This window comes from Necator americanus, chromosome IV (genome assembly GCF_031761385.1).
Source record: "Necator americanus strain Aroian chromosome IV, whole genome shotgun sequence".
NCBI classification, from domain to species: Eukaryota; Metazoa; Nematoda; class Chromadorea; order Rhabditida; family Ancylostomatidae; genus Necator; species Necator americanus.
Window position 1 is genome coordinate 1,965,487 of NC_087374.1, and position 24,886 is coordinate 1,990,372.

The window sequence follows — 24,886 nt, forward strand, 5'->3', positions numbered from 1 at the left end:
TTTATCATAGATTGAAAACATCCGCATCAAAGACGATATTTGTTCAATGAGCTCTCTATCGGACACCAAAAGTTATAGACTTTACTATATGGAGGTCACCAATGCCGATTTTTATCCGGATAGTGAAATAGAACTTGGAAAGCAGAGGAAGCGCACGTAGCGGTCACTTGGACAAGGATCAATAAGATAAAAAGATAGGTAGCGCTGCATTGTTATATGATGATGAACTGCTCCGGCACTGCTTTTGAGCTCACTCGCATTCGAAACGTATAACGTATAGAAATGAATAACAGCAAAAAAGATAAACTGTTTGCGTCTCGCATCCATCAGACAGGTGTCCAGCACCTTTAAGTTCACATCAAAAAGGTCATTCAAACCACACTGAGAATATTGTTATAAGCCCTTTACTGCCGCCATGACGAGATCATAACTTTTTTCGTCTATTCGAGTAACAACAATGTGAAGTAAATCGCGGAAAGGGAATACGCATCAGGCAACATCTCTGTTAAAATCTTCAAGTATCTCTCAAGTTACATCATCCCTCCTGATGCTTTTAGAAAAACAACAAAAAGCGAAAAAACTGTCGCGTTAAAAAAAGTCTAGTGCTTACATCAGATGATGAAAAGTCCTGGTCAGCTTCCTATGCTCTAATAACAAACAAGACATAGACAAAAACAACAATCGGAACGCGAGAAACCAAACAGTGAAGTCGTCAGTAAGATTGCAGCCAAATTTGTTCCATTTTGAGCGGCACTTTCTCCAAACGCAACATATCCGTTCTAAAATTCCCCTCTCTTCGGATAAGAAAGGTGGCGTTGAAATGGTGCAATGTTTGCTCGGGCATCCGAAGATCAGCATAATCTCGAACACACAAAATGTAGCCTCTCTGCATTTTCTCAACAAACTGCGGCTAGCTGTCAAACTTCTAAGAAGTGTGAAGGCTCGCCAGAGAGACTTAGTTATCCTTTAATGTTTAGCATATCCGGACAAACTAGGAACATCTAATAACAAATTTACCTCGAGTTTAACTCACTTAATCCATGGAATAGAAAACAGGAAAATGAAATTTGAAAATTAAGAATATAGGCCATTCCTCATTTTTCATTGGAATCTACCTCAGGATAAGCAGTAACTAGGAAACATTGTTTTAACTAAACCCCCTAACAGAAAACAGCTTGCGACGTGAGTAAAACTTGATGTTAATCCCAACTGGACAAAAATTTACAACTTTTCAATAGCTTATTCTACGATGAGTTTAACAAACTGTTAGAGAACTGTGACGCTCATCAGCAACAACCATAAATATTCTGGAAGAAAACCACTTTCGGTAAAATGATACACTTCAACGAACTCTTCATCTGTTCATAACGACAAAATCATATGACAAAGCAAGGACAAAAACATGTAATTCCAAAAGTCTAAAAACAACAAAAAAAAGTTGTGTTTTATCACAGCAGAAACAAAAGAGCAAACAAATAAATAAAACCTCTAAGGAACGTACCCATCACCTATTAGCTATCATGTTAGGGAAAAGTCAGGCATTCGAAAGGAAAACCGCTCTATCAAATATTTGACAGCGTTCTTCTCGAACGAACCACAATGAGATGCGTATGAGACCGCGCAATTTTGAAAAAAAACAATTTCAGGGAAGAGTAGGGAAGTTCTATAGCGACCTTTGTTACTAACACCATTATAGTTCCTCTTTGACATATTTAGGTTTGAGCTCTTCGATCCTCTTCACAAATTCCGACTTCTCAGTACAGCCTTTACATACCTGCAAATACGACATGGATATCCCAGTTGGAACTATTCGCTATTCGCATTTTCGGGGGCATAATTCGATTCCTACTCTATTGATAACAATTAAATTCTGTTCTCAAGCACAATACAGTTCTTTTGATGATGCAGCCCATCCTGCAAAATTAAGTTTGTCTGGCAAAGAAAAAAAAAAGATGTACCTCTCCCCACTCGTTGAGAATATTTTTCAGCTCCTTCACACGCATTTTCTTCAAGTCAATATTTTTCCAGTCGAGAGGTTTGTCTAAAAAAATAAAGTTATCAAGAGTTTGGAAAAAAATCAGAAATTACATTTCTATAAACATTTTATGATACTCAACCAAGATACGTCGCTCCACTATGCAACATAGCGAGCGTCCCTGATTTTATAGAAATAAAACCCCTAACAATAGAGGATTTATTTGCAGCTTTAAAATAACGATAAAATTACATTAGTTAACGTCCCCGCCTATATGTAAATGAATAATAAATAACGTTGATAATATAAAGTAATATAATAACGTTAGGAACAATGTTGTACTTTGTAGAATGTTACCGCTGACTCCACAGATATGTAAAAAGTTGGAAAGGCTCAGGCTGTGCTAATGTGATGTAAACTTCAACTTTTTATATCCGTCGAGTACGCATAATGTGCAATCTTAGTATGACGTATGAAGCGTTTTTTGGTGCACCATCTTACAATCTCCTTCGATTCAGTTTAAAAATGCTTTTCCTAAAAAACATTCTCTAAGACTCCAGCATAGGAGACAATCCAATTCGACCTAACAAGAAAAGTAGGATCGGCGTGACACAATTTCCCACATTTTTTCTTGTTAAGAGCGAGATATTTTAAAAAATGCTGTTGTCATACTGTTGATCATGTTGACCACAATTGTTTTCGTGGAAACTGTTCTTTCTGCTTTAATGCCCTTTGTCCGCAAAATAGCTGGATCACTGAGAAATCACATGTTTCTCTTGAAATGTTGTGATGTTTAATTTCTGCTCAATGTTCCATCAAAAAATGTTGTTCACTGAAGGTAATCTTACAAAACTTGATGGATTTTGCAACAATGCATGTGAAAATATCCTAGAAAGAGCAGAGAATTTGGTCGGTAAATTTATCAGCCGACTATGATTGATTTTGAAGCTAATAGTAGGTGATTGTGGAGTTATGGATAAGCAAATCTTCAGCCTCACCACCCTGTACAAATTTGCACATTAGAGACATTAGACAATGCTCTTGAGCAAAATCCACACCGTAAATGGAAAAACGTGTCAGTCCAAAAAATCCTCTGCATTAATCTCTAAAACAAAGCTCGCTTTTAAAAACATACCGTATTTCAATTCGCAAATCTGAGCGTCTTTAGATTTAAGTTTCTCGCATACTTTCTCGGCAGGCATTGACCAGGATAGAGGTTTAGAGACGTCTACCATAATGGAAGTGGCAGATTCAGGGAGAGCACCAATGTAGAAGCACTAAAAAATCAATGTTTTGAAAGAGCAAACCAATACTCAAGAACTTCGAGATGTTCCAGCTAGTAATGCACACAATAGTTCTCTACATAAACAGAGTGAGGTGCATATCAAAGGGAAAAAAGGGGATAGAAAGAGAGGAACCGACGAATTTATGATCCTTGTTCCTAGCGTCCTTACAGTGTTCACGAATAACCTTCGCAATCGAATCAGGACTCGATTTATCCTTGTCTGGTACTTTGGCCATAGCGTCTGTTAGCACCTTCACACATACTAAAAAGACAAAAATTTCACCAATACAATGAAGTTAATTTCGAAAGAAGATAAGAATACAACTCACCTTCGCATGGTTTTTGTTGGGCTAGAACATATCCAACCATCAGAAACAAAACTGGAACGCTGGCCAACATCCTGAAAGAACAATAAGTTCTACATAAATACAATTTGCAAACGGCGCAATTAATCAAGTAAAGCACAACTCAATCAATGAAAAAGCACAAACGTGGATTCGAATGCAAAGATGTGGATGCGAGAGGAATGATACAGACCAAACAATAAATGGAACCTTCTCCAATCAACATCCCACATAAATACATCGAAAGCAACGTCAGCATAGACGTGATACGGCTGACGTGGTGGGCTAACCAAAGGCACAACATTTGGGCTAACATCGGCGACTGACGCGATCAGCGCGGATGAATACGGTGGTCGTGTTCATCCTCTTCCCCTCTTGAACCAATTTTATAGGAGAATGTCTACCTTATGAAGGTAAGGAAGCGTGATTTCGTTCAATACAATGGGAAAGGGACGTGAATGTTCTCGAAAAACGATTTGGTCTCGAGAAATGAGGTGTTGACTACACAACAGAACCATTTTATATTATTTATGGCTGACGAGACGTAACCGTAATACAAAGCGTGACTTTGGCAACTTTCATTCAGTTAGGATAGGAAATACAACTCTGTTTTTTTTCTGACATTTTAAACGAAGAAAACTTCCATTATGGTGGCGTCGCTTGTGAAATTATATGTATTTTATTGATGTTATAAAGCAGACGCAACCTGCAAATCAAAAGTGGGCACTAACGTAAGAAATCCAGGATGTTCCCTGTTCCTCGTGACATGTACGTTTGAGTCCATGTTACAAACTGATTCTTAAGGATACTGGTACTATTCATAGTTTAAACATGAAAGGCGTCAATTAGATCTTAAGTCCTACCAATAGAATCGTTACCAACCAAAGACCGCACGCACACGGTTATTTCCGGTTATCTCCGTCATAACACATTTCTATTATCTGTCCCCAGTAGTTCTAGAGAAAATAGTTCTATTATCTCTTTCAAAATGCTTAGTGCCTTCTTCTTATTATTTTCGTTTTGAAATTCTTATCATCATAATATATCATAATATATCAAGATTTTCATATTGGCTAATTCAAATGGTAAATAAAATGGATACATGTGCTTTGGAAATCGACTAAACCTTGTACAATCGAGTAAGAACTATCTAACGCTCGATGTAGCTGCGTAAGCGACTGCGTTTGAAGCGCGCGTTGGAGCGATCGCTTGGGACCAAGGTGGGACCATCACACAATCCACTAAAACACAGTAGAGGCGCAGATTTTGTTTTGGCGACCGCGTCGCGGAAGGCCACATTAGAGCAGAGCAGGCTCAGGATAGGCTTCTACTGCTTACTATTCACTATTGTGAGCCCGCATAAAGTTACGTTCATACTCCATTTTCTGTCGTTTCTTCAATGTCGTTCTTCTAATCGGTATAGCTTCACTTTTTATACGCTACTGCGCCTTTTCAAATTTATTGCTACGTTGCTTATGTTAAAGAGTTGTGTTTCTTCTATAAACTCTCGCTGTTTTCTCTTCATGTCTGCATTTCAGCTTCAGAGAAGAACGACATTGAAGAAACGACAGAAAATGAAGCATGAACATAACTTTGCACGCCCTCACAATAGTGAATAGTAAAAAACCTACGCCGAAGTTGCCCTGCTCTAATGTGGGTTGCCGAGACGCGGCCCCCAAAACAAAATCTGCGTCCCTACTGTGTTTTCTTGGTTTGTGATCACTCTTCACTCACACCGCAGCGATGAATGGAGGTACCGATCATTCCGCATACCGTACTATAGAGAGAACACTGTGCATTCCATCATCGAAGACGTGCTGCGTCATTTTACAATGCGTTTTACTTCAACTTTACGTGGGTCAAAACCACGTAAAGCTCGGTGCATTTGCGTTGCGGTGGCAGTTACGATGGAGGAGAGACCTCTTCGAGCACAACTCATCGTTCCAGCTCGCAATGATCCCACCTCTATTCCAATCTGTCGACAGATAACACAGTGACTAATCTGTTGGTTTCGTTAGTCTGGTTGAATACGTGCAGCGCCTTCATAAAATATCAAAATTAAGGACACATTTTACTTTTCTAGACATGGAGTCAGTGTGGCTCCTAGTTAAAGTAGAAAGAAGGCGAGAAAGAGTTAACAAGTCTACCTACTGTAGATATTGAGCGAATTTTGAGCTTAGAAGTCCCAACACTTAGATTCCCAAAGGTCGCTCTGACTGGCTACATGTAAGAAAACACATTCTGTTGAATCTCTCTTTCCGTGCCGTGCCACAGCTCGTTACAGTGTTGACTTCGGTTGCCCCGAACACACAAATAACCTCGATGCGGCTCAAATTTTTCATGTTTGCTTTTGTTCAAAAACTCAGTGAGATACTCATACGATGAGTACCAATACAGAAGTCACCAATTGCTATCATAACACGTCTTGATGCGAAAAGCACAAGATTGACAGCGCCTGAGAACTTGAAAAGCCCTTTTAAGCCGGGGTTTTGCGACGCTTGTCCAACAATCTGCAAATAAATACGTATCGTATCCAAATACTTAGATTTCCTTGTTTTATCAAGATGAAGCTTTTAAATCAATTGCGACGATTGCATGGAAAATGACATTTTCACTACCGTGAAACGCTTTAAGATATGCTGCAACGGTGACAACCAATGCATTTCAAATAAAAATGGTGAAAACAAAAAAAAATGTATTAAGTTGGTTTCATGTATGTATTTATATTCACAGTAAAAAGCCTATTTATAATTATTAGAAGCGGCAATGCAAAAAACATCACAAACACCTCCAAAAACAATACAGGAACACTCAGAACAATAAATTTTACAAAATCTATTCATTAAAGTTATAAAACTAAATGAAAAATCACTCAAATAAGTTACCGTATTCATTACCGCGAATGAATCGAAGACGACACAAGCAGATCAACAGAGACGGCGAGATGCGCGCAACAATAAGAAAAAACGCTGCAGAATAAAAGGGCGCCGGATTGATGCATCATAAAGGCGTGACTAGTCAGGAATGCGCTAAGCAAATCGGCTACGATCGGTTGTTGAAGTCACAAGAAAGGAGGGAAGAAGAAAGCACATGATATGCAACATAGCACAACATTTAGCCTGAGAGTTGTGTAGAGCTTCGACCACGCTGCAAAACAACGGAAATTCACGGAGAAATCTTGCAATTTGACCTAAAAAATGCCCGTTCTGACAAAAAACATCAATTATTACATTAAAATACATGCAGTATCTCTCAGATAGTCAATTTAGTCAGCTCCTTGTGAGCTCATAAAAAAGCACTTTGTGAGAGAAAATGAGAAGATTGAAGATATCGGAGTTGTGAAACGATGACTCCCGCATTTCTGACTAGAAGGTCAATTTTGAATGGTTTTTGGTGCACGGATAATCCTGCGATTTGCGGGTTCCAAAAAAAAAACGTCCCGCTGTTCTATATACAAGAGTATTTATTGTTGCACAGGTTGACATCGGACTTGTCAAATCAAAAGCGGGGTGAGGTGTATCCCAGTAAAGTGCAGATAGAACATCAGTTATTAGCATATATTTTATTTAAAGGCTCAATAAGTATAAGTAAACGATAGTCTTCAAATTCTAGAACACAAGTGAGAAAATTAAAAAGAAGCACCTATTAAAGCATTCCGACACTAACCGTTGTGCAGGCGAGGTGCGCACCAGAAGCCAGTGATGAATTTAGTCCTGCTTAACACACTGCATGAACCTCACGTGTAAAGGCGCAAGTATCAGCAGGATCAAAGCAAGAAAAGGTGCAAAAGATATCAGGAACACCTGTAAAACAAAGAAATAGAGAAAAAAGGCAAACACACGGTTACGCACTATGACTCTCAAGTTCTGATTTACGCTCTAACGTGATAGTTACCAACCGTATCGTGAAGTGAGTCTAATCCGTTCGAATGACGTGGTGTAGCTGTGGGAAGAGCTGCAGGACTGTTGCTCTTCTTTACAGCTGGAGACGTTCCCAGTGAGTGTGGATCATCGAGTTCAAGCCGATTTTTCTCTGACACAGACATAGGAGATGCGGCATTCGCTAATTCCGACTCCAGATCACGAACGCGAGCTGCAACAGTACATGCATCATCTAGAAAAAAGAGAAGGACATGAAACGATACTTTGATGGGCTGGTGAAGAAGTGCTATTTTCCTGCTAACACTGACAGTAACCCACCTCCGTCTGAGGGTACAACATATGCACGGTAATGAATTTTTCTTCATCATATCCAATTGTGATCAAATTCTTAGCATTTAGTCCTAGCATTTAGTATAGCATGAACGAGATAAGTCTTCAACTTTTCAAAAAAATCCATTCTTATTTATAGCGAATAAGTGACATAATGTGCAGTTAAAAGCTTCAATGAAGATGCGGCATTATATGGGCATTTTTGGCACTTTGGGGAGTTAGTTTTAAAAAATCAAAACTGAAAAAAAATCACAAAAATGGAGCAAAGCGATGCGATTTAATTAAGTCACCAATTCTTGAAAGGTTCTTAATCTGCAGCACGCTCGTTATGATCCAAAGATGGAAATTTCTAGTTCAACATAGTGAGCCCATTGTTATTCTAGTCGTTTCTAGAAAATTATGCACCCAATATCTTCATTTAAATTTCATAAGCTCAAAAGTAGCAACATAGTTATGATACCTGATACGATGTTCATCCATCTAGAAGGAATTTGCTTCCGGTTTATACATATATATATATATATATATATATATATATATATATATATATATATATATATATATGTATAAATAAATATATGTATATATGTATATATATATATATATATATATATATATATATATATATATATATATATATATGAAAAAAAGAAGTGCCAGGGTTGAATAATGTGGCAACTCTTGACTCCTCATTTGACGCAAACTATGTGAAAGAAATACTATCACAACTGCATGGAAGAACAGCGTGTTTTGGGGGGGGGGGGGGGGAAGAAGGAAAACTAGAAGTAGATCTGTGAAGTGTTGAAGTGAAGTGGGATCTCATGCACATGCTATGACGATTTACAGGTTTATTTTTCAACAGTGTTTAATAATCATGGACAACTGCACACAACACTGATTTTGAGAAAAAAAATACCTACCTTCACTACACTCAAACAGTTCAAAACTTCTGGTCAATGGTCAAAAATATAAAACTGTAAACTCACCCTGCAGCTGCAGATTATCTTTCAAGTACGATTCCATTTCAGCACGTACTAGCGATTCGCGATCGTTGAGATCTTTGAGATATTCACACTTTTTGCAGCCAACAATATCTGACAAAAATAAGACTAATCTCTAGATAAAATTTAATGTTTCGCAGATCGAGTGGATTTCCCATTACGAAAGAAAAACTTACCACTAGCTAGTGCTTCAATCTTCGGCATTTTGATAACTGGTGGCTCAGGAACCGCATCCGATGCTCCATTCCGTTCTCTCAGAAAATCATATAACATCGCTAACCAGTGATCATTTTCATTTACATTAGGATTGTTGTTCAAAGCATTTACAAGAAGGCGAACCAATGACGATACTGAACGTTCATGTTGCGCTGAAAAAAGTAACTGTAGATCGAAGTAAGCTATTTAATTTTCACTCATCTAAGACGTGTTCGTGTGAAAGAAAAACGATAAAATTAATATACCTTTCGATTCTACCTCGCCCAGACGAGCCTCCGTTGCACTTGCCTTTTCCTCAGCTGCGCTCAGCCTCTTCTCAGCCTAAACATACTCTTTGTGAAAAAAAAAACATGCAAAACACCAGGACTCGAAACTCTTCCGGCAAATACCTCATTAAGGGCAATCTGATTCATGCCGCACTCATTAACTTTCGCTTCATAGGCTGTGACAGTCTCATTCAGCCTGGCTTCAAGAGTTTGTACCTTAACATAAAGAATATTTTCTTTCTGGAAATTTCTAGCAGAGCACTGCCTAATGTTTCTTAAACACTTACTCTAGACCGTAGCCGATTGCATTCTTCTTCAGTTGACACTAAACTCCGGTCAATATCTGCTAATCTCAATGCTGACTCCGCTCTTTCTTCCTGTGCTCTTCTGTAAAAAGAACTCTTCTATAACTTATCTGAGCATCCTACTATGAATGAACTGGAGGCATCGGAAAGCATGCAATGTTGCATTCATTCAGTTTCGAATGTTTGGAATTTTAGAAAATTATCTTCATATTATTGGATTTGGAATCTCCTCATCCAAAAATCGTTGATAATGAAGACGAATATAGTAGGGTCAAAACGACACGAAGCACGTACGTAATTTGCCTCTCTCGACGCGATTCGGTGGAGCGTAGCCGCTAGGAGCGTGAAAACCTTGATGCCACCACCCATTGCAGTCTGCGACGGTCCTAACTCGATGCTAACTGCTCCCTTCACAGCTCCGTTTCGAGCGCGTACGCAAATGCACCGCAACTACACTCGTGATTCATGTCGTTTTGACCCGACTATACATCATCGACGACTGCGAATAAAAATGTTGATGCCTATTTTGTTTTAATTTGACTTTAAAAAAAGCAACATTTTCCGATACCACTAGCTCACAAAGAAAAGCTTACGAATAGGTACTATTGCTACCTCAGATGCTCTTTCGATGCAATCTCAAACTTTGCTTTATCCTCGATGAGATTCAGAATATCCTCCCTGAGCTTATCAGGGGTGGCATTTTTCGAGAAGGTCGCTAGCTGGGCTTCAAGCGTCTCGATCCTAACAATAATGGATTACTATAAAGAACTCCTTTTCCGGCTTCAATTCATTTATCATCATTTTGGGATTGAAGATAAAGGATTAGTGCAAAAAGATATAATGCGTTTCAAACCAAACCAGTATATTGTCAAAATATCGAATACAACGACTCAAGGACGGAAAATACAGACAGACCTAGCAGAACAAAATTTAAAAAAGATTATGCACATCAAACGAGATTTTTTAGCGCGAAAAAAAAGGTCAAGCGATCGTTCCATTCCATTCCAGAAAACAGAATATAAAACCACAGATCTCTCGAGCCATTAAAGCGAAGTCAATCGTCACAAATGCAGCGTCCTAAGGCGAAGAAAGAGTAAGAGAAGAAAGTAAGAAGAGAAAAAGGGATCACTCAAAAACTGCTCTAGTTGTCAATTGATTGAAACGAAAAAGATTAGCGATCAGAGCAGTTTTAAAATGCCCCCTTCCTACTCTTTTTTTCACTTTGATGATTATCGATCCACCCTTATCTAGCTTCGTCACCTAGCTTGTATGTATGCAGGAACTTTTACGTGAAAGAAAGAGCAAGAGGGGAATCCACATTGAGGAAAACTAATGAAGACTGTAAAAATTGGTAATGATACATTGTGTTCATGTTAACTAGACATGACCAATCACAATGAAATAATGACGAATTTCTCAGATGTAAATGCCTTGCAAAGAGAAGCGCTATAAGAGGAATGAGCGAAGGATTGAAAATGTCATATAACTGTAGAAGACAGTTAAAAGAACAAAAAAAAAATACTACCTGGAAAGAAGTCTGTCTTCATTAACCAGCGCTTTCCATGCCGCCTCAGAAGCGTGCTCCGTAGCCTCTAACATTTTTTCCAGAGCTTCCAACTTTTGCTGACGCGCCTCTTCTCTTAAAATTGTTGAATTATTCCTTATTTGGTGCAAATCTAAAAGAAATATCGTGCTTGTCTAAAGTGCAGAATCCACACCTATACAGTGCTTCCGACAAATACTGTTGCATTTGAAACAATTGGTGATTATTGACCAAAGATGGTTCGGAGGACGGCAGCATTCTGAAAGTCAGAAATGTTTAGCAAGCGCTAAAACGCATAATCGTTGTGAAAAGCTGCGCAAAAGTTGCTTACCCATTCATTTCACCACTACTCAATGTTCCTCCTCCTTCTACCATTTGACCATTGGCATCAAATAATTGAACCATGGCATAAATACACCCATGGGCTACTGAATCATTAAAATTCTCGAAATTGCGAATGACAACACAAAAATGCCTCTCTTGCGAACCTTCTCATTTTTCAAGTCTGTTGCAGTAACTATAAAACAACAAAGAAATGTAAAAGGGGACACAGAAAATCGGCGGAAAAATATCTGAATCCGCGAGAATTAAAGATAAGTGACAAAACAAGTGAACTCCTACACAATTAAAGCAAAAAGAAGTAAAAATAAAAAGCAGCGCATTGTTGAAAACAAAACTATGTTTTAGAAACCATAACTTGAGAGGGTTCTTCGGGGAATGTCCCAACACTATTTCGGAAGAATTGATAATGGAAAAGAGTTGCATTTAACGAAATGGTGACGCAAGACAGGAGTTATTCACAGCGCCGATAGTTATTAGTCAATCACGTCGTACAATAAAAAAAAGAGAAAACGTTTGGGATGATTGTCAATTACATAATTCTAAAAACAGTAGGGAATTTGTGCTGAAATGCAAGAATACCTTCATACATCAACGTGCACACGCTCACCTTTATTAGAATTTTCCACTATTTCTACTCCAAACTGGATAATATCGCCAGTGAATATCTGTCGTGCTTCCGACTCTTCTCCCGTGACGGCTAACCTTTCATTGTTAACGAAAGTACCATTGCTGCTCTTTGTGTCACGAAGAAAGAAACCTCCGTTACGGTATGACAAAACTGCATGATTTCGCGAGAGCACCTAGATGAGAAAGTGTTTTTAGAAAAAGGTTAAGCCCAATAAGAAAGAAACAAATTTACTTTGCAATCGAAAATGGCATTGTCCTTCGCAGCTTTCAACCTGGCAACTGCCCGCCCGATTTTTAGTGGATCATCGTCTGGGCCAACATGCGCTCGTCGTTCTTCGAAAGGATGAGATTTGGCGATAGGAGAAAGCACCACGTAGGGGCCATGCATCGCCTCAAATCTGGAAAAGAGAAGCAGTAAACTAACCATTATTTTGAAAAAAAAAACTTGCGAACATGAAAAAGACTCGATATCACGAAAATGGTTGCTTATACGACCATTCTAGCCATATCCACAACCCAATAAAAATGAAAGAAATGAATAGGAGAACTAAAACAGTGTAAAATTCCAGCCTGAAATCAGAAATCAGAAAAAAAAAGTTTAAAAAACTTGCTAACGCAACTGCGGATGGACTGACGAATGAATTTTAATTACATCCATAAAATCATTGCAGATGTCGAACATTCAAATACACTGGAACCCCTACATTTTTTTTAAAGGAGACCCAAAGGTTTTGGCTGTCGATATAAGGAATAGGAAAACCATTGTGAATAGGAAAAAAATACAAAAGTGAAAGGAAACGCCATCAGATGAATCCTCATTATTTTTTGTGACATGATTTTACACAATTTGCGACCAATAACGAATGAGAGAACACCTCATAACAAAAGTCACAAAAAACACAATATGACTCCACGCGAGGAAACATATTCCCACGCGAAAAAAATCTTTAAAAAGAATGAATAATAAAATGACGCAGTTTTCCAGAAAACAGAAATAGAGTTTTCCGGAAGGAAAACAAGCGAACAGACCTTGCAATTCAGTTGGAACAGAGCAGATCCAGAACAAAACTAGGAATGTTTGCTGAGAAAAAAAAAAACGTGGTTTCCTCCCTCGCGTTTTCTTATAGTTTACGGCGTATTACACTTTGTAACCTCGGAATGAATAGCGCTCCAACGTAAAAACTGCTATCAGACTCACGATGCACTCGAGGAACTCCATGACAACAACAACAACAACAACAACAACATTGACAACAGCGAAAGGCAAAATAAGAATTCTCTATTCTGATAGAAGGTGGTTCTGTCCCACAAAATCAAGTTGACAAGACGAGTCGAGAGAAACAAAGAAAAGCTGAACTAGATCAAAGGTTGAATACACATCAGATACGTACTGGATGGATTAACTTCCGGGGAAAAAAAACGGACGGACGTATGTGTGGATACTTGTTTGAGCAGGCCAATGCCTAGCACTAAAATGACCTTTGCATCGGAAATCCCCTTTATGACGGTAGAAATTGATCTTACTAGAAGCACTGCTACGGTAGATTTTTCATTTTAAAGGATTTAGAGAAGTTAAGTTGTGCTTATTAGATATTCTGTGGTCATCAACCACCAAGAGTTACAATCTCAAGAAACATCCCGGGAGTATGCAAGGATGTCCACGTTCACTGTAACAACGATTATCAATCGATAACATAACTGCACATCAACGTTAAGACGCGCTGTGTTTGACTGCTCAAAACTATTTCCGTTTTAAAAAGATTAATTTCGACATCCATCCAAGGTCACAAAGACGTTGTAGTGATCGGAATGAAATCCTCATGTTTTTGCTTCACCCAAATAAGAGAGGTCTGCATCTCATGGATTTGCTTGACATCACAATCACATCAGCGATTGACCTCTTCCGACGAATCGAACCGCAGTTAGTCGTTTTGTCCAAGTGTAAAGTTCCAGTTAAACTCTTGAATTTCTGAAATATTAATAACGAGTATAAACGAGAAATATTAATAACGAGTCTATTATCACTGACTCGATCATCGCCTGCTCCACGCAAGTCATTTTATACTCCAGCACGCATTCCAAAACCTCAACGAATTCAAATTTCAGTAAAACGTGTTGGCGCATCCTAAGTGAATTGATAGGCCAGTGGCCCTTTATCATTATCTTTTTAATAACGAGCATCATCAGTACTACGCTTGACATGCAAAAGAGAATTGTTAGCGGGGTGTACCGGTCTACGCTCGGTATTTTGTCACGGTTGAAGTAACAGTGGGGTTTCAACTGTGCAAAACATTGCCCTTATTATCGCAGTTTGTCCTGACCACAAACCATCATAATTAGAAAAAAGGGCATTTATGGATTGGGTTCTGTCTGGTAACGAGAGTAAAAAGTAAGGACACTACAGCGAATAAAAAATTGTTCAAGCTGGCGTGCTCCAAGTTGGTGAGAATAAGTAGGTTCCAGAGAGCCAGTAAATAAGTTCCATAAAAATAAAGACCAAAAAGAGGAGGATGGTTAAAATATTCAAGATAACGCGAGGCCTAACCGCAATTTCAAGACGACAGCAGATGTGTGTAACAAGTTCGAATTAGTTAACAACACTTCAGTGCGGTTAGGTCAGTATTTCCACACATGAATCACACGTGTATATCATGACTTTCAAGGGCTACTCTCGTCTGAAGACTATTTTCTGATAAAAGCGACGTAGCGCAAAGGACAACGTCGTTGACGCCGAAACTAAATAATCCTCAGGGAGATTTTGGAAATTAAGACCATCTGGATAATTAAAATGTGCTCGATCGTCTTCGAAAGAAGTGTTAAATCGAATTTGAATAAATCGAACATCATTCGCCAAAAGCTCATCTATCATCAGTGCAAATTGATTTTGGCACATACAAACACATTTTAGATCAAAGTTTGGCGGGATCGGAGGATCAGGAGCTCAGAAAGATGGCCTTTTTCTCTACGTAGTCAGTATATTAAGTGGAAAGCTTACTTTTAACAGTTCACATGACTCCCATTAACTAGCACGAAAAAAAAAAAGAGAAAAAAAGTGCTCACAATACCAACATATTTCACAGAGTAGTCCCCTAAAGAAATGGGAAATCTAATACGAAAGAAAAGGCGGCTGACACAGGACGATGTAAAACCGCAGTCAAACCAAGTCTGCTCCAACAGATATTTTTGCGGATATCGCCGCAAGATCTCTAAGAATGGCCACAATTGACACTTAGGGCAACAGAAGTATTCTTGACCTTTAGGGAATCGCAGCAAAAAAAAAGGACTTTGCAGAATAGATTGAACAACAATACGTCTCGCAAGAAATCAGAGCGTTTGTTTACGCTCTAAGTTTTGCACGAATTCTTTGACCTGATCCGAACGGGCTACAATCTCTTATTTGAAAATACATTTCTAAAAACTTCAGAAAACACGTAGGGAAATCGTGTTTGTGTATACACGTCGCGCTACTAAAGCTAATCCGTGTCGAGAAGCACGAGCTGCTCTCTCTCCTCATGCTACTATTTCCTAATGTTGTTGTTGAGGTAGTGTGTTGATAACAGAGGATGAATCTGTGCTTCTGAGCAGTGATTAGTTGTGCTCACCATAAATATATCATCAGAGAATTAAAACTCTTATTCGGAAAAGTTCGCACTGGCCCGTAGTGCGGACATTTCCTGACGAAAGGACATTATTACAAACTTAGGAAAATCAATCATATTCGAAACCTTTCCCATATCAGTTATTAAAAAGTGAAAATGTTGTTTGAAAATGCTGGACAAAACCCTCTCAATCCCCATTTTTGACTTATGCTCAGTACTGTCGCACCTTCCTCTAAACCACGATCCTTTCTTTTGTGGTTGTCGGCCCTACCCACAGCTGCGATAGCGAGGAGCCTTTATAGAAACAATGTGACCATGTGCCTTTATAAAAACAATGTTACCCTCTTCAGGTGAAGGGGGTTTAGTTCATGAGGTGCAGCTTAAAGGCATCACCCCACGAGTCTGATGCGGATTTCAGGTGGGTTATGCCTATACGGGATCGCAGATTATGGGAAGGAGGGTGATTCCGTCTATTTCACCTAATTACCATGAAAAGATGCCCAGAGAATGCGGTTTCAAGCGTTCCGGAGCCCTATTTTCTACAATGAGTTCTATTGGAGCGCGCCAACTTTGTGCACGCGGCGCAGTTTTCGGCCCGTTTTTGACGGCAATTACGAAGAATCACCCTCCTTCCCATAATCTACGAGCCCGTGTAGGCATAACCCACCTGAAACCCGTACCACCCCAGAGTCGTGGGGTGATGCCTTCAAGATGAGGATCACTTCGCCAACCGTCTAAAAGTGAAGGGGGTCGGAGCAACATCTCTGACTATCGTATATGTGGCGCCAGCTCACGTGTTAGTATTCTCTCCCATGGTGGGTGCACAGATGACAATGTAATGAAATGTAATATAATGTAACACAACGTATTTATGTAATCATATGCATTTAGAATACATTAGAAACAAGTATTTGTCGCGGTAGGACCAATTTCGTATTAACGAAATGACGCAATTGCGATAGAAAACCAGAGCACTGGTAAAGCTGTTCATAACGAATACACGACGATGCATAAGGAATTATTTATGTGCAGAACATTCATGTTAAAGAATCTCACGTTCACGTGTAAAAGAAATGTGTTCGGACGTTCCCGAACGAATTGTACTTCAATAATGCATGAATAATGAAAGGATAAAGCAAATTGAGTTGCCGGTGAAGCTCCTAGGTTTTACTTGGAACAGTTGGTTCTCAAACAAAACTGCGGGAATCACTGAGGTTTCAGATCAAAAGCAGCAGAATCTGTTCATAATTAAGAAGGGGAATGACAGTGATAGAAATTACAATGAGCTGAGAATTTTTAGCAGAAGAAAGGAAATGTTAGAAATCAAATCTGAGCGTCAAGTCAACGTCAGCCTAAACATCAATTTTAATCGAACATATGAGGCCAAAAGGAGGAATTGTCGTGTACAGTAACCAACAATTCACGATGTTTCAACACTGAACAATGAAAAGAACCGGTAATCGAGAAAAGAAACAGCAGTCGAATTCTCTTCGCGATGGTCGCGCGTGAGAACTCGTCTGCTTTAGAACGAGCACCGTAGCGACACGAGGCGAGTGTGGGGGCGAGGGTGTGCTGGATTGGCCGCAACCTCCTGGTCGCCCGCTTGCTGCTCTGCTTCAGTGGTCGTGTCCTGCCTCTGAAACGCTTCGAAAAGAAATGACTGGCGTGGACGTGAGTTTTTTTTTTGTTAAACCTCTTCCATTACTTTCCTTTTTTTCTGTTTTTTGTTTTGTAAGTTTCAATCCTTTTAAAGTCAGCAGATGGCGATTCGGCTGCAAATGAGGTGCAGCCCGAATCAGGTTGTACAGTTCACTGTAATGAGGCTGTTGAGCAACGGCTAATGTCCAGGATAGACACTCAATCTGAATGTGCTTCTGAAACAGAAATCAAGAAGGATGACACGTCTAGGTATTATCTTTTTTGTGTAAATTATATTTGGAAAGGGGAGATTCAACCGCGATCTTTTTCTGGAAGCTCTATCTTCCTTCTTTCTCTCAGTAGCTTTAGCCTACATGTCATAGATCCTCTAAGATAATGCTTAGATCATAGGGTCTAGACTAACTTATTCACTTCCAGAAATACGAGCGCGGTTGAATGCCCCCCCCCCCAACAACACTCTACCTCATTTTTTCTTCCTTTCTTTCCTGCGCTATTCATAGTTCGTATTTTCAGCCAAAACTCCAAAAAAGTGTTGGTAATGATTACCATCACTTTTCTTTTCTTTTTCGTCGAACTGACGGTTGGATTCATGAATCGCTCTATCGCATTGTTGGCCGATTCTTATCATATGCTTTCGGATGTTATGGCTTTAGTCATTGCATTTGTGTGTCTACGGGTGAGCACATTTCTGACGTCAGTGTTATTATCCTGGAAACTTACGGTTTACTTTTTCGTAACGACGGATCTCATTTAGAATTCAGTAATTATCGCAAGGTGCAACTAAGTAATACCTTTGAATCAGTGTGTGGAATAAAGACCTAATGTTGCGAGGAATTAAGAAGTTTTAGATTTTTCTGTAGCCTGTACTAGAATAATGTTTCTAGTGGAACTGTTTACATTCTAAGATCAAGGTCACCTTAGCAAAACGCAGCAAGCAAGATGCATTTGTTTGCACAAATATGTCATATATTTGCGCGGTGATAGCTCACGATTTGCCTTCAATGTGTTGCATTAGTTTGGACGGAGCGTAGCTTACGAGAAGTGTGCACGCTGTAAGGTACCGGGTTGATATCAGCTGATCAATAACACTCTGAGATTTAAGATTTAAGTGGGATTCCATTGTTCAATGAAAGTAAAAACAATCTGGGTTCTTATTTCGTATACGTCATCGAAAATTGTGATTGAATGATTAAATTTCAACCATTGTAAGCACATGGTTTATTGCACACTTGTGGCGAGTGCTAGAGTCTGAGGGTTTCTTGTACTGTTCCTGAATTACCAAGGGAGTGGTTCAGTGAATTTTTCAACGAGAGTCCACAGAATAATAGAGTATACAGGCAGTCAAACAATCAGGTGTGACCACACTCTTCCTTGCTGTATGATATGCTCATGAGATAATCAGGAAACACAAATCCAGCGTCTACAAGACCATGCCCTCCACGATTATCGCGGTCGATGGTAATACCTACAGCAATCGCCCATGCTAACATAAGAACCACTCCATGTAGCACCTTTAAGAATTCGAAGCATCTTATCATCTTCATTATAGGATCTCCTGGCTAAAGGATGCACTTTGGGAGTGGACAAAGGTTTTGAATTTCCGGTGTTAGGTAGCATATCGAATTATTATAGAATATTTTTTCAACGTTCTTATAATCAGGTCAAAACGACATGAAGCACGGCGCTGTTGCGTAAGCGCCTGTGCTCGAAGCGGTGCGGTGAAGCGCAGCGGTTAGAATCAAGGGCGTTGCAGCTCGATGGTCCCATCTCGCTCCCAGCTGCTAGCTCCACTGCGTCGTTTCGAGCGCAGCTGCTTACACGACCGTATTGAGCTTCATCTCGTCTTGATCCGACTATAGCATCGTAGTCCGATTGAAGCTAGTGAGACTCTCACCGCGTGCCCAGCCGCCTATGCAATTGCACGACAAACCAGCTCGTTCTGGTCCCACTGTAGGTTGTGCTCCAAAAAAATGATTGTGAAAATGGCTTTTAAATTTGGCTTAAAATTTAAAATCGCTTTTAAAATAAAAAGGCTTTTACGTGTTTATTTTTATTCTTATTTTTTAGAATTTTTTGAATTTTTTTAAAGTTTTTATTTTTATTACGAGCGTATGCCTTCATATAACATTTCATAGGAAAACACATGTTTATTACCGAATAGGCTTGCATTTTTGAATATAACCCTCAATTTCTCAGGCATTTTTCAGAAAAACTTAATTTTCCTCGCTTTCAAGATCTCCTGAAGGGTTTTTGATTCCAAAGGAAGAACTTCTAGAATAAGTTTTCATTGTCCGCAAAGCACTGGAGTTACTATTTTATGACACTAAAAATTTGTCAGTAATAGACGAATCATATGTTAGTGACCAGTGTTTTCCCGTCCTATAATTACCACGTTTGCACGTGTTCGTCTAAGTTCAAGGATTTTATCAAGATAACACAGAAAGTTTCTTATAGATTAACGTGGGAGTTTAAAAGCTCCTAAAGAGTTTAATCATATAAGGTCATAGGCCATGTCATATAATCATTTTATCAAAGGCGCATCACCACTTTGTTGATATGTGACTCCATTCATTTTCATGTCTCTAACATTCATTCATAACATCGAATAAAAGGAACCATAAGATCGTTTTCCAGATATCGAGGCGAAAATCGAAACGGAATGGTTTTGGTTGGGTTCGAGCTGAAGTACTTGGCGCTCTTGTTAACGGTGTTTTTTTGTTAGCAATGTGCTTCACGATTTCCTTAGAATCTATTGGGAGACTTCTTCATCCTAGGAGGATCTCTCATCCTCTCCAGGTTCGTTCATTTGCTTCCTTCTTTCTACCTTTCTCTTCTATTTCCTTTACTGGTGTTGTTTTCCAATTTTCTTCCAATTATGGTAGCGCGAAGAAAGTGTTGAATCATGGTGACGCCCTGCGCCTTCGGTGAAAGACGTGCACAGAATCCCCACAGATTGCAACAGATTTCTTAGACCTAACTTGCTCCTGTTATTCTTATTTTTTCGTCTTTTTTTTTTGGATGTCGTATGGATAGGATTGCATAATCTTAGCAATTTTTTCAGTTAGTTTTGGGGTCATTTTTGCTCAGAGGACGACCCTAAGATCATAATTTGTAGAGATTTTGTGTCACGATTAGCATTCTTCGTAGTCGTAATACTAAAAAAATCCTTTTCCCACTACCTTTTTCTTTTCTGTTGTAGGGCATCTCAAGAACGTCAGGTTGCAGAAATTGTATTTCTGCCCCTCTTTTTGTGTTATGTAATGTTAGCATTCTTCTAAGATACATTTTCTGATTATAATTCATTAAGGACTTTGTTAAGATTCAGTGATCTTATTCATGAGTTATTATGCAGAAAAAACTAAAACTAGAAAACATGAAGAAAGTAATTCGTAGGAAGTTCTCGCGATTGGTGAAGAGGACACTCCGATAGAACACTTGACGCGGACTTTATTTTGCTGAGTGCTGTTTTCATTAATTCTTGACGACGTTTATCGCCAATGTTTTTGCGCGCAAGTTCCTACTGCCTTATGTTTGGAAAAGAAAACTTTTAAAGGTCCTGATTGTCGGCTGCATAGGACTCCTCATAAATGTGATTGGAATAGGAATGTTCCATGGTGGCCACGGACATACTCACGGTGATGGTGGCCACGGACATGCTCACGGTGATGGTGGTCACGGACATAGCCATGGAGAGGTACGTTCAGATCGAAATGACCTGAAGTCTTGTGCAATTGCATGACAGTTGCGCTTGAGGTGAGCTCCTCGCTAGCTTCAATCGGACTGCAGACATGAGTATAGGTCCCACCGCGCTACTTCGAGAAGAATCACTGACGCAATTGCACCAGGCTTCAGATAGTTTTGACCCGATTGTAGATCTAGCTTAGTTGTTTCTGTTGTTTATCACTTCGAGGAATTTTTTAAATTAGTTTTGTTGCTGTTAGTAGTGGGAGATTTCGCAGTCAACATTTCTTTCGCTTCAGAAATCTCCAAAAAAGGGCGTGCACGAGGACTCTGATGAGAATCCAAAACTGAAAACTAAGGACGATCCAGAAGAATGCGAGATTGATTCTGATTCCGATGCTGCAATTGTGAATCGACCGGGACGTTCTCGGAGTCGCATCGGCCAGGACTGCTCACACAATGTTAGTTTGGAGAATGTTTTTTGCTAGCCTCGCCAAAGAAAGACTGTAGTCTTCACTAATTTACTCGGGTACATCACATTTTGCAACTCACTTAGCATAATATGTTGCCCTTTTACGTTCACTATGTTACTTCTACAGCATAAATTTTCAGATCACAAGAATAAAACCTTGAGAGCTCATGGTAAAAGTTTTCACTATCGGTAGAGTACTTGTAGTTCTAAAGACCGCACCAAAGTTACTATTATCTCAGAAACATTAGTTCCAAAATAAGAAGAATTCACCTAATCTTCCTTAGTTTGTTTTTGGTCCTATACCAGCTAGAGAGCGTTCGGAAAAATTCCGATCTTGAGTTCTCTCTAAGCCTTAGTAGAGCTTTCGGTTCAGTATAAAAGTACCACAGATAGAGTGAAACACATGTTGGAACTTTCCGAAGCGAAGGATGTGAGTCATAAGGGAAAGAAGGAGGAGAAGAGGAGTGAGGAATCAAGAAGAAGGCGGATTTGTTTGGGTGTATAGAAAATACATCCAAAAAACATTTGTGGTGACACCTACGAACAGCGTCTGGACCTTTGTCTACTACTAGAATGAAAAGGCCATCGAAAATTTTGTCGAGTTTTGTTTTTGGTAACATACTTATTCGCATCACCTCTATGTACTGTTTCTAGCTTTCTCTTATCGTCGGAAGTGGATCAAAACAAGTAAGTATAGTTTCTTGCTTGTGACCTAAATGAATGGTTTGGTTGCATGTGTTATCAAGTGTGACTTACAACAACTTTGATATTATTTTGAGCTTTCACAATATTGTCTTGGAAATATTGTTCGGAATTTCTGCGATTTATTTGTTCATACTTTTATATATGCCGAATAGATCTTTTTTTTTCAAATCTAACTTGAGTGGATTTACAATTGAAAGCACTTACCTTGCCGTTATTAGTATTTCTATGAGGCATGGTCCACAACTATTTGCATGCTCAACTATATAATCTTCGTGTTTGTTTGTTTCCCTGCTAATTGACTATGCCGCTTTCGTCTTTGACACAGCACAATAACTATTTTTTTTCAGTAACTATTACGTTCTCTATTCAGCACCTCGCTTTAAAGTTGGTGAATCTTGACGAGAATGCCGAAATCGAGGAATTCACCGATAGCGAAGCTGCAAAGCGTAAACAAAAGCAAGCTGGTCAGGGACCCATTTGCTTTTACATGAGTTGTATTACAATGAGTGTCTTTAGATGCGGAAAATCTCAATATGAGAGGCGTTTTCTTGCACATTATGTCCGATGCCATCGGATCCGTGTTCGTAATAATAACTGCTTCGTTAGCATTATTTTTCCCAAATGCTTTGGGGCGTCTTAACGATTATCTGGATCCAGCCTTAAGGTGGGCGCATTTTCGGTTTAAACTTTTTCTCTGACACAACCTTTCAAACTTTTCAGCCTGACACTAGTCACACTTATCTGTTTTTCTGCGTATGCTTTAGTGAGGGAAACCGCTGACATAATTCTCCGACGTACGCCAGCTTTTCTTGATTTCGATGACATTAACACAGACATTATGAAGGTTGGTGAAGCCATTTATACGTTTATTTCATTCTCAGTCAAAGTCACTGTAGAATTTTGTTCTTGTGACTGGTAGTAGTTAAAGTGGAAAGAGGACATTGTACAAGTAGTAGTATCTTCCTTGCGATAACATTCGCGACGGGGAGTTTTGCATCCGCTGTTCGTCCTAGCAAGACGCCCTCAACGATGACTACATAGGACTACAGAGGAAGACGACTACTTTCGGCCAGTGATGAGTAATAATGATGAACTCTACGCAGAAGTGGAATCGGGGACGACACGTGAAAAAAACATTCTCTGGTCTTCAAAGTAATCACACAAAACCATCTCCGCTTCTTCGATCACATTATAAGAAGAGATTGCCTTGTCTAAGTTTCCTCGAGGTTGCTCCCATAAGCGTAAACTCGAAATTGCCACCTGGGGTGAAAGAATGTTCTGGATTGGGACCTTTCACAGAAGATAGAAAAAGGAATGATGGACAGATTCTATACGTGGTACAATCGAACATCGATAGGAAGGGCTCAGATATGCTCAAAGACGTCTCATCTCGGGGAAGGTTCAGATAACTACGTTAGACCGTCACCGTCCGCTGCCGTTTAAGTCGTTGAGTAAGATGAGCTTATAACTAATGTCCCATAAAAGAGTCGAGAGATTTTTGTCGAAATGGTCAAGCTATGTAATTTAAAGCGTATTTGGAAACAGACATCGAAGTCGGTTGTGCTTACGAGATCAAATTATGTAGTCAAAGAAGGCAAAGCAAATTTTCTTCGCAGAAGAGCCAGCACTCATACCCAAAATGTTTTCTTGTTATTTGTGTTGCAGCCTAACACTATTCTGGCATCAAACCCTTTTCAGATTAGAGGTGTCGCGGCAGTACGTAGTACTTGCGCTTGGACACTTGTTGGTAATCGTCATCTGGCAACAGCTGAGGTAAAGACGAATCTTTTTGAATTTTCGTTGTGCGACTGAGTGATTTCAAACTAAAGGTATTGCTACGTCTTGGTTTTACAAACTCTAAGGAGAAGTTTGCTGGGAACTTCATAGTTAGTTGTTATTGTTCTAATCTAACACACAAACTTTTACGAGTCAAAAAAAACCAGGGCGAACAGTTCCTTCAAATACAAGTGTGAATATCAAATAATCAGCTAATCAGATTAATGATAATGCTCTAATTTACCTCCGAAAGGCGGGTTTTGTAGGTTAATTATTAAGATTGAGTTCTGCACCCCGGCTTCGTTCGATGCGGCAGCTCCTAAAATTCGTAAAGTCTTTCACAGATACGGGATTCATTCCCTGACAATGCAGCCTATCTTTTCCTCAGTAAGTTTCCTTTCTCACTCCTCATTTCCCACCCTTTTATTAAGCGATTTTAATGACTTTAAGGCTGCATGCGCAACTAAGGCGCAAGCGAATTCTACGCTGTGTCCCATCAAGGAAGATATGTCAGATAACTTAGAAACGGTAAGTACTCCAAATAATCAATTTATATGCAGTTGCATTCGACGTTAAATAATTTATTCGTTCAAAAATGAAATGTATTCCAGCCACTGCTTGGGAAAAATCAGCAATAGTCAACAAACAAGTCCTGCGTTGTTTCTACTGCATCATTCCGGTAAATCAAATGTTCCTACATTCAAACTGCTTATCAAATGATCTGTGTTATGTATTGTGCGCCGATGTTATTAACCATATAATCTAATTAGATCGTTTATTCTTGTCGAGCATTTCTTTTTCTTTGTTCCGCAGCATTATCGGTACGAAGCAGATATTTCGGAGAAATTGCATTTTTTTTTCTTCCCGTGTATTCCAACT

At 39.3% G+C, this 24,886-nt stretch overlaps 2 protein-coding genes across 6 annotated transcripts; one reads left to right on the forward strand and one right to left on the reverse strand.

The window, feature by feature from the left end:
• Positions 1–1,690: 1,690 nt before the first annotated feature.
• On the reverse strand, positions 1,691–13,363 carry RB195_000169 (uncharacterized protein; the record flags this gene model as incomplete). 3 transcript variants are annotated; one of them, XM_064196353.1, is made up of 19 exons in its annotated part: positions 1,691–1,774; positions 1,959–2,041; positions 3,111–3,252; positions 3,398–3,522; positions 3,590–3,660; positions 7,340–7,407; positions 7,503–7,696; positions 8,802–8,909; positions 8,993–9,184; positions 9,278–9,353; positions 9,422–9,514; positions 9,586–9,685; positions 10,216–10,344; positions 11,129–11,242; positions 11,322–11,405; positions 11,478–11,574; positions 12,096–12,288; positions 12,348–12,513; positions 13,314–13,363. In XM_064196353.1, the coding sequence occupies 19 exons, from the start codon at positions 13,361–13,363 to the stop codon at positions 1,691–1,693; spliced, it is 2,169 nt and encodes a 722-aa protein (XP_064052234.1). The 3 variants fall into 3 exon arrangements, with proteins under 3 accessions (XP_064052234.1, XP_013302117.2, XP_064052235.1); XM_064196354.1 differs by lacking the exons at positions 1,691–1,774; positions 1,959–2,041; positions 3,111–3,252; ... (1 more) ...; positions 3,590–3,660; positions 13,314–13,363 and adding exons at positions 6,666–6,794; positions 7,271–7,317 and having other exon boundaries at positions 7,345–7,407; positions 7,503–7,585; positions 7,648–7,696; positions 12,348–12,503; XM_013446663.2 differs by lacking the exons at positions 7,340–7,407; positions 7,503–7,696; positions 8,802–8,909; ... (9 more) ...; positions 12,348–12,513; positions 13,314–13,363 and adding exons at positions 3,752–3,926; positions 5,994–6,114; positions 6,490–6,498.
• A 2,719-nt stretch (positions 13,364–16,082) lies between these two features.
• On the forward strand, positions 16,083–24,645 carry RB195_000170 (uncharacterized protein; the record flags this gene model as incomplete). 3 transcript variants are annotated; one of them, XM_064196355.1, is made up of 15 exons in its annotated part: positions 16,083–16,132; positions 17,241–17,385; positions 17,468–17,622; positions 17,887–18,049; positions 20,008–20,169; positions 20,927–21,067; positions 21,354–21,515; positions 22,181–22,213; positions 22,602–22,695; positions 22,748–22,895; positions 22,952–23,075; positions 23,930–24,004; positions 24,287–24,394; positions 24,458–24,535; positions 24,619–24,645. In XM_064196355.1, the coding sequence occupies 15 exons, from the start codon at positions 16,083–16,085 to the stop codon at positions 24,643–24,645; spliced, it is 1,665 nt and encodes a 554-aa protein (XP_064052236.1). The 3 variants fall into 3 exon arrangements, with proteins under 3 accessions (XP_064052236.1, XP_064052237.1, XP_064052238.1); XM_064196356.1 differs by lacking the exon at positions 16,083–16,132 and adding an exon at positions 16,140–16,174; XM_064196357.1 differs by lacking the exons at positions 16,083–16,132; positions 22,181–22,213 and adding an exon at positions 16,140–16,174.
• Between the last annotated feature and the right edge of the window lie 241 nt (positions 24,646–24,886).